General features: G+C 32.7%; 1 protein-coding gene across 3 annotated transcripts in view; it reads left to right on the top strand.

The window, feature by feature from the left end:
- Nucleotides 1–9,275, top strand: part of LOC102672365 (227 kDa spindle- and centromere-associated protein-like) — a 13,688-nt gene extending 4,413 nt beyond the window's left edge. Inside the window, exons 4-15 of one of the 3 annotated variants that reach the window (XM_031514378.1) lie at nt 1,016–1,948; nt 2,373–2,763; nt 3,238–3,590; nt 4,764–5,195; nt 5,579–5,752; nt 5,912–6,118; nt 6,203–6,454; nt 6,538–6,824; nt 6,889–6,991; nt 7,077–7,271; nt 7,327–8,352; nt 8,996–9,275. In XM_031514378.1, coding sequence (XP_031370238.1) covers nt 1,016–1,948; nt 2,373–2,763; nt 3,238–3,590; nt 4,764–5,195; nt 5,579–5,752; nt 5,912–6,118; nt 6,203–6,454; nt 6,538–6,824; nt 6,889–6,991; nt 7,077–7,271; nt 7,327–8,352; nt 8,996–9,091 — 4,449 coding nt within the window. In that variant the 3' untranslated portion in view covers nt 9,092–9,275. Of the gene's footprint in view, nt 1–1,015; nt 1,949–2,372; nt 2,764–3,237; nt 3,591–4,763; nt 5,196–5,554; nt 5,753–5,911; nt 6,119–6,202; nt 6,455–6,537; nt 6,825–6,888; nt 6,992–7,076; nt 7,272–7,326; nt 8,353–8,995 lie in introns of all 3 variants that reach the window. The other 2 variants (XM_031514377.1, XM_031514376.1) reach the window with 2 other exon arrangements.
- Nucleotides 9,276–9,899: the final 624 nt, after the last annotated feature.

Raw genomic sequence — 9,899 nt, 5'->3', positions numbered from 1 at the left:
GCTGAGTCACGGCCACTGTGGCGCGGCGGGTTCGCAAGCATCGATAGCGATCACGTGCCCCGAATCTCGAGCCTCCTCAGAGAACGCTCTCATCCTCGTGCCAGTGCATTCTCGTGGATCGTTCGACGTGGATCGAGCTTGAAAGCTCGGCGACGATCGATATCGTGGGAACAATCGGTCTCCTTTGCAACGTTTGCATGGAACCCTGGGGCGGTTTAGGACGGTTTTCAGAACTGAAGAAAGAACTGAGAGTACACAACATATCGAATCCTTTTGGGATCGGTTGGTGCCGTTTATTACAGTAGGATCTTTCGTTAGATCTTTCGTTCGTTGAATATTCTTTTTTTTTTCTTTTTGACGAGTTTTAGTTATCTCTTGCGCGATCGATAATGCGATGTTGGAATTATTTTTTGAAATAGTTTTTTGTTTTTTTTTTTTTTGTTAAATTTTAGAAGATCGGTGACGGTAGGTTTAGTTTCGTTTTGTGGATCATGTTTATTTTAAGAAATATGTCGGTATTTATTCTATCTCTCTATTTATAATTATTTTAAATTTTACTTTTATATTTCTTCATATATTTGAATTATTTGAATTTTTAAATTTCATTAAATTAATTGGAATTTTCAATTGATTTTTAAAAATATAAAAAGATGAATACAATTCAGTAAAATACTTTTATCTACCGGTACGAACGAACAACATGGCGCCATAGATGCAACATAGATATATACATAAGTTCAACGATAAATTTGTAATTTTTCATAAAACATTAACGAAATCGAACTTAAAATCGATCTTATAAAATTCTATTGATTGCCAACTATCTTCATTTCTTTCTTTTTTTTTTTTTTTTTACCACCAAAATCGACGCAACATATGACGCAAGATATCTCTCTCATTTGTAATCCGAAGAAAGCATCTGACCGCGTAACCATTCCTTGAACCAGAATTCCGATCGTCGATTGTCTCGATTCAATTAGCCTCTCTGAAATTAGTCCATTTATTTATATTGCAGTTGACGTACGCAGCGCAGATGACAGGTTGGCAAACGGCCGAGGGGCACAGCCCTTCGTTCTCTCATCACCAAGAAACTATGGAGCTGTGGAAAATGATCTCGCATCTCTCAAAGGCCAATCAACAATTGGTCTCCGCTCATACCGCGACTTTGGCCAATTTGGAGACATTGTACGTCGAGTTAGCGAGGGAAAAGAAACTCAGAAGACGGGCTACCACCTCGTCTGACACGATGGACGAAGCTTTGAAGAAAAGATTGATGATGGAGCAGGAGAGGATTGACAAGGATGAAGAGGAGAGGCGGAGAATGGAGGACAGAATCGAGAGATTGGAGAATCTTTTGACGGATGGTTGGGACACTTATCAGTATAGGCAGAGGGATGCTCGTCAGGAAAAAGATAGGAAGTTGAGGTCGAGAGTAGAGAGGCTAGAGGCGATGATGAAGAATTCTCGAGAACTCGACAAGGAGGACGAACGGCAAAAGTTTACGACGAATATTTGTGATTCAACAAGGAATCAAGACTTACACTGTCGACGGATAATCGATGATCTTTGTAATAAGCTTCCAAGTAGCAGTATCGAAGTAGTACCTGAACACGAATTTAAAATGCAAATCACGACCGATGAGACTCGAACGAAGAGCGTTTCTAGAGTAAATACCGGACATGTTGATGAGCAATTCGAAAGGTCGAGGTCTGAGAACGAAACGGATTGTTTGATGAAGCGTTTGCATTTAGAAGAGCCTAAGGAGCAAGAACGTAGAATAAGTGATGAAGAGGAACGGAGTTTCGATAGGAAGGAAGTGATCAGGTTGTTGGAGGAAGTCGAAAGTCTGAAGGCCCATCGATTGGAATATCGGGATGAAAATGAAAAATTGGCGAAAGACTTGGCGGAACAAAGGACGATAGTGAGGAAGTTAACGAAGGATTATGAAGTAAATTTGATTGGTTTTTAATTAATATTCTTTTGTTCTACGAACGATATCGATATTATTTTATCAACATAGTAATCTTCAACTAGTTTTGCATTTTATGCATTTGTTTTAAAGGATATATTATATAATTATTGAAAGTGAGCTTTTTTTAATTTTTTATATAGTAAATTATTTCTGCCATTCTTTGATATCTTAATATTTTAGATTTTAGATAATATTATTTGATCACTTTATTATTTGTAAATTATACAATTTGTGTAAAATTTTTAAAATGTTTACAATATTTTGCAGTATTTAATGTTTAATATTTAATATTGATTTCCTATTATTGAAAAAGTCAAAAGATGAATCAATGTAAGAAAATAATAATGACATTATAAGATAATTATCTTATGTATGAAAGATCAATAATTATTTTTTATAGGAATCAAAGGCACGACAGGAACAAGTAGAATTCAGTTTGCAAAAGCATAGGGAGGAATACGATAAACTGAAGGCGAAATTTGACATCGCCACGAAGGAAACGGAAAGGCTGTTGAAGAAAATCGACGAGTTCAATGTGTTAAAAAACACTGCCGAAGCGAGGATCTCTAGTCTCGAACAAGATCTGCAAAACTCGTTGTTGGAGAAGGAGGAAATCATAAATATCGAGAGCCAGAAGACTTTAAAATTAAAAGCGCAGCTATCAGAGGAAGTCTCTGATAAGAAGAAGCAGATAAAGGCTCTTGAAGATGCTTTGGACGAGATTCAAAGACTGAAGGAGACTATCAAGACTGAAAGAAAGGGCATGGATGACGACTTAAAAGAAGATATTGGTAAGTTCGAGTAATAATATCACCTGATAAAATTAAAAAACAATAATTAAAATTAATATGCTTATATTAGTAGAAATAAAATCTTTTTTAACAAATCAATTTTTTTTTATATTGTTATTTTATAAAATAGATAAAAGTAAAAACTTTTAACTTTTATAAAATGTAAATTTCATGCACAAAATAACAATAACATTTTTCTATCCTGCCTTCTTCACAACAAATCCTGATTATTTTATATCGAAAGTCAAATATTTCAAAAAATTTTTCATTTTTATTTTTCTGAATTTTTTTTTTTATATCTTTACAAATTAAAACAGTAAATAAAATTAAATATTCTATAATTCAACAATTTCTTTCTATAATTTAAAAAATTTTCTATAATTATAAAGTTAATTGATTTATTTTAAATAAAAAAAATATATAAAATTTTTTAATTTTTTCTATTTCTTTATTATAATTATTATTTTTTAATAGGTCCAATAGAATCAATAGATGATCCACAAGAAAGTCCCCCTACTGATCGCGCAATGAACATCGAAGAATTCAAGAAAGAATTAACCTTGAAGAGGGAAGCCAGACAAAGAGCAATAGCGGCAGTTTCGTCAGAAATGGAGCGACTCAGACGAGAATTAGACGCGGAGAAAGAAGCTCATTCGGAGACGTCAAGAATGTTAGATCTTCTGAGATCTGCTCAGAACGATGCACAAGCTCAAACGAGCGTGGTTAATAATACTTTGAAAAGGTGTACAGATATCGATCAAAAACAAGATGAGCGTGATTTGGCTATGCAACGTTTGGAGGCTCAACGATTATCCAATATTTTGAAGGTAAATTTTTTTATGTTTTTTATTATTTTAGAAAAAGATTTAGATAAACATAAAAAAGGAAAGAATATTACATTGATTAAATATATATTATAATTATATAAATTAGTTAATTGTTTGAGTTGAATTCTTTGTAAAAAGAATTTACTTTCAAATGTAATTTTGATGAAAGAAATATAGTTGAGACAAAGCACAAGTTTGCCACTTTCAATTGTAAAACAAATTTTTAAAAGAGAAGTAAACAGAACTAAACAAAATAGAATAAAGAGATAAAGAAAGATTAAATTGAAAGAATAGTTAAATTCTATTTAACTAACATAATTTAATTTTTAATTATTATAATATATATTATAATAATTATATTTTTTAATTATTGATATAATCTACTTTCTTTTGTCTTACAATTAAATGATTATATATTTTAATAATATTAATAATGAATAGAATAAATAATGAATAAACTCGCTTTTTCATGATTTAATTATATCCAATAATTTTTTAACATTTATAGCTCATGACATATTCATATATTTTAAAGAAAATTATGAAATTGATTTATGGATCAATTTTTGCTTTCATTTCATTTGTTTTTGTTAAAAATTAATTCCCAAACTTCTACTTTTTATTAACATCAAAATTAATTGAAGATCACATTTTTTACAAAAACTTATCACTCTTCAATTTTGATGATTTTTCAATATATTATCATTCTAAATTATATTGCAAATTATCTGACGATCATTCATTAAAAAATTATTAATAAAAATATTTCTTCAAAACTATTTAGATTAATCAATTAATTTTGATTTATTGCTACAAACAAGTCAGATTAAATTAATCCAAACTTAATCAACTAACACTTAAATAAATTTTTATTTAAAATATTAAACTTATAATTAACATAAATTGATATCAAACAAAAATTTATACATAATTTTTTATTTATACATAAAAGTTAAATTAAATTAATAAACAATAATCTAACGACTATTTTATTAATTTAACCACTATTTCTTATTATTAACTTTTTAATCAATAACTTTTTAATCTTTACAAGCAAAATCTTCACAATTAGTACGATGATCTTGACAAATTTATTAAAAAATCATCATTATAGAAAGAGAGATTATATCCTTTTATAATTAATTCTATTAAATTTGCTCATCTCGACATTAGATATCCGACGAGCTGAGGAGTGACATCCGCATTCAAATAGACAAAGTAGATGATCTCCGCTACCAGCTGGAAACAGAATCCGATCAGCACCGATATCGCATCCGTTGTTTGTCAGACTTAACCAATCGGACGCGAGAAGCCGTTTACCTCAGAGAACGCCGTGCCAACGAGCTGAAGGATCACCTAGCGCAGATTCTTCTCCAACTGGGAGATAGAAGCTTCTTGGAGTTGAAGGACGACGTTGGCCTGGAGTGCGAACGTCAGCTAGAGAATATCAATAGCCTGAAGAGCCTCTACAACGAGAGACTGAAAGTGCTGAACGAATTGAAGGAGACGGCCATCAGGGAGCTCGCGGAGACCAGGGTGAGATTAGATCACTCGATGAAACAATGCGAGTGTCTGGAGGAGGACTTAAAGAAGGCTGACGAGAAGGTATTAAAAAAAAAGTGTTTTCCTGATATAGAATAAAGCTCCGTTTCTATAAATTTATCTATTCAAGGGACAAATAGATTTATGTAACTAGATAATGGAAGTCTAATTTTAATTATTAATTATAATTTTTCGTTTAATATTTATTTATTTAAATTTATGCCAATTTAATTTTAATTTCTATTACTTATTTAATGAATTGAAGATCATTTCTGATCTTTACTTTACATTTTCTGATTCTTTACTTATTATATGTAAAAGATAGTATTTTATTTTATTAATGAAAAAGATATTATTAAATTTTATTGATGATGTTCATATAAACGGAGTTTCATTGTAAAATATTTATTTTTATATTCGAGATGTATTTTTTTGGGGGGAGACAGATCGATGCACAAGATACGGAGATAACAAATTTGGAATCCCAATTGGGTCTCACTAAGGCGGATTGTAGGGATCTCCAGAATCAGATGTCACTAATTAATAGCTTGTTCACGCAAATGCTGTTAGGTGCCACCTCTGCTGACATGGATCTTGATCGATTGACTCAGTTACTTCAGGTATGACAATTATTCATTAATTATTGATTTAAATTTGAAATTCTTTTGTCAACAATGATTCATAAAGATGTATGATAATATCTTAACAAGTTATTTGCATTATATTTTTTAACATATTTCTTCTCAGAATAATTACGAAAATTTTCAATATTCGAACAGGAGAATCACGATTTAATATGCGACATGGCGAGAGAGGAAGGCACCGAGGCCGCAGCACTTCCAAAACTTCTTCTCGACTTAATTGAGCAAGTCGAAGGCAGTAAAACATCTGAGAAACGTGCTGATGGTGAAAATGGAATTGAAGGTGAAGCAGAGAAGAAAGAAGACGACTTACAGCAGGAAGACATAGCCCATAACTTGCCCAAAGTAACTTTCAAAGATTTATTTTATATCATTATTTTAATTTTTCTGATTCAAAAAATTTATAACTATAAAGATACTTTGTATCAGGTATGGCGTGTTCTGTTGGAATTGCTGAGTTGTCACGCAGAAGGTGCTTCATCCGCTTCCGCGGCATCTTCCTCGGACCCCAACATTTGCTACAAATCTGTCGATACCCCGACTGGTCCCAGATTGGTGATTTCAGTCAGCAAAACGTATATTCGTCTGAAGGAATTGATATTAGAGAAGAAACATTTGGAGAAGGAGATGAACCGAATGAAACAGTTGAACGTCCATTTGGAATGCAAACTCGGAGAGCAGGTTAGAAATAATAATCTTTCTCTATCTATAAAATATTATTATTTTTCATAAAAATTTCGTAAATTAAATCTGTATGTTTCTAGGAGAAGAGATTATCAACAGTGTCGGCGGAATTGAGCAAAACTTGGACGATAGTCGATCGAATGCAGGTCCAACACCATCAACTTCACACACATGAGAAAATTTTGCGATACGAATTGCAGCAAAAGCGTAAAATGTTGCAAGAGTTGAAGCAGGAGTTGGAATACTGTCGCGAGAAATGGGAATCGGCTAGACAGAAAAACACAAACACGGAGTTGGAATGGAGAAGCTTGAGGCGAGAGTTTGCTGCTAGGAAAGCTTTGGCTTCTCATGATTCTTTTAACAACAGGTAAGATACAACATTTGTGTTTGCAAAATATCTTTAAATTATTACCGTTCATTCTTTATTACAGTGCGGAAAGTGGATTCAGTGATGAACGAGGAGACGATACCGACGAAGAGGACAACGCTGTGGAAGGAAGAATTAGGCTAGGTCCACGTAGAAGACCGCGAAAGGTTAAAAGAAATCAATCAGTGATATAATTCGATATTTATTAAAATCTTGCATTTTTTTCATGTAATAAAAATATGTATTCTTTAGGAGAGTCCTCGAGCACCGACGCCAGATACAGAATCAGAACAGCCAACCGACACGGAAGTATCCGAGCCGAAGACAGGTTCCTCGGCAACGTTAGAACAGCGAACACCTACTCCAGAAACGGAAGCAGAGTTAGATGACAACGAAGTATCAGACGCAAGTTTAAACGTTGAATCTACAAAAGCAACAGAGTCACCGGTAAGTTAAAAACTATCATACTTATTTCTAAACCCTAACAATAATATTTCTTAAGATTCCTTTTTCGCAGCAGTTGATGGAAAGTCCACAGGAACCGTTAAATCCTTTGGATCAAGCTTTAACAAACGTCATCCAGGATCTCATAGGAATAGAAAGCATAACCTCGGCAAACTTTGCGAGTCCAAATGACGAAATGGTAAAAGATATGCCCAAAGAAGGTCGTTCGGAAGAACTAGATATCAAGGGGCCAACTATAGAATCTTGGTCTATGTCGTCTTTAGAAACCATTGCTAAAGATGATCTTATCCTCGATACCTCATTAGATAATCAACCATTGATCGCAATTGATGCTCAAAATCCAACGAACACGGATGGTGAGAAAACAAAGAACGAAGAATCCTTGATATCGTCCTATGTAACCAATGTGATTAGTCCAGCCAATATGCAGCCTATCTTCTCTATCGGGCCCTTTCCTTCCAGCGTGCCACCTTCGATCGTGAAAAATGTTCAATTTAGCGATCCACTGATCGTCGGTCCATCTAATCCATTTTTTTCTCCAGTTTTTGGCTCTTCTTTGTCAAACGTACGAGTATCATCATCTTTCAATTCGTCAGTAAGCGAAGAGATGGAAGCCAAGGAAAAGCGAGGCGCTAGGTCGTTAGATAACGTCGTTGACTCGGATGACGTGTCAGTGGATTCATCATCGAGTTTGGAAACGGTCAAAGAGTTTTCCACTGCGGGGGAATCTGGTTCCTCGTGTTTGCCAAATGAAACTGGCAAACGAGTCGCCAGTTTGGAGGCTGGTGGGTCAGTGAAACAGGAGGAGAAGAAAGTTGTTGGTGGAAAGAATAGGACACCGGAGGAGGTTTTATCAGCTAGGGAAGACAGATTGAAAAGATTGGAAGAACAGGCTAAATGGTTGATGAACAAGATGAACGCGACCAATAGGAGAGGGTCTGCGTTGAGCACTAGACTTGAAGAACTTCATGAGGTCTATGGGGAACCACCAGTACCTCCTCCTATGCCTGATGTTCTGCCCAGTAGAAGATTAAGGACCACATTGTCAGATCTACCTCGTCAGGTAAGGATATTTTATTTATAAAAAAATTTTTAGTTGAATTTTTAGTTTCCAAATATTTGGCACGTTTCCTAGTCTTCGTGTTCACGCGATGATAATTCATGATTTTGCTTCATGTGCTTTTGTATATTGTTCTATTAAAAATGACAAAGTCATAGTATTATTCATTATTTGAAATTTATTACTCGATTACGAGAAATAGTATTTTTATTTTTTTTCTTTACTAAAATTTTTAAATAATTAAAAATGGAACCATATAATTATTTAATTTTAGAATACGATATATGTATTAAATATTAAATATTGTAAAATTAAATAAATATATCATAAGCCAATAATTTTTATTAAGTTATGTTGTAAATTATATCGCCAAATTTATATCTATTTGTCAAAAAAAATTTTTAGCATTATTTTTTTAGTGATTCGGAAAATTTTAATAATAATATTATTAGTATAATTATGCAAAGAGGACCTAGGTAACGATTGATTTAATAAATATATGTATATATTTATTAATATTACTTATCAATTACTTATTTATATATTATATGTAACATAATAATAATATAAAGTTTATTAACTGTATATATTTATAATTTAATGATTAAATTAAAAACTGACGTGTCTTGATCGTATTATTGTTCAGGTACCTGAATCATCGACCACTGAGGATACTAAAAATACCGAGAAACCTGTCTCGAGTGGCGATTCCAACGAACCATCATCCGATAACGCGCCTTGAGACGCCTACACTTTTTTAATTACACGATTACGCCGCGTTTATTTCCGTCGAACACGGAAACGTGAAAAACACGCGTCCCTCGCTCGTGTTTCGTCTCGAGAAACGTGTTGGCTCCCAAAGAGGAATTATATAATTTGAAATGACACGATCATTTTCTCAAATTTTTATCCTCAGAAATAATCCAAGAAATAGATTAAGAATAATCTATTTTTAAACTGAAATTAAAAAAAAAACGTATGAATTAAATGTATTGTAATGTAATCTAATATAATCAAATAATTGATTATATTAAATGATTAAATGATTAAATGATTAAATTTTTGTAATTTTAAGAAAAACTTTGGAACATATCATTGATTCAAAGCTATCGAATATTTCTATTAAGTATCCTTTTTTTTTGGTCTTTATTTTTTTCAAGCACGAATCTTTTTTTATTATCAATGTGCCGTCATTTTATCAATGTAAGTAACATTTCATTGTTCCTAACCGAGAATTTGTATGTGATCACTCTCGAATCCGTTCCTGTTTTGTACCTTATACGAATTGTACCTACTAATTTCGCTGTATAAATAAAGAATTTATCAAAAAACCAACAATTAAACATGTATACTCAACTATAAAGGGCAGGTGAGAGTTTCAAAAGAATTCGAATGAGACAAAAATGTATCGTTGATGGGATCGATATGATTTATTTTAAAATAATTAACAATTTTCAGGGTCTAAAACTTATTCTTTTCCATTCGCATATTTGAATCACTACGCTATATGTATATGATAGATATGTATAATATTCACAATGCTCCTCGCA

Source organism: Apis dorsata, unplaced genomic scaffold (assembly GCF_000469605.1).
Source record: "Apis dorsata unplaced genomic scaffold, Apis dorsata 1.3 scaffold_989, whole genome shotgun sequence".
NCBI classification, from domain to species: Eukaryota; Metazoa; Arthropoda; class Insecta; order Hymenoptera; family Apidae; genus Apis; species Apis dorsata.
This window is presented reverse-complemented; position numbering and strand designations above follow the sequence as displayed.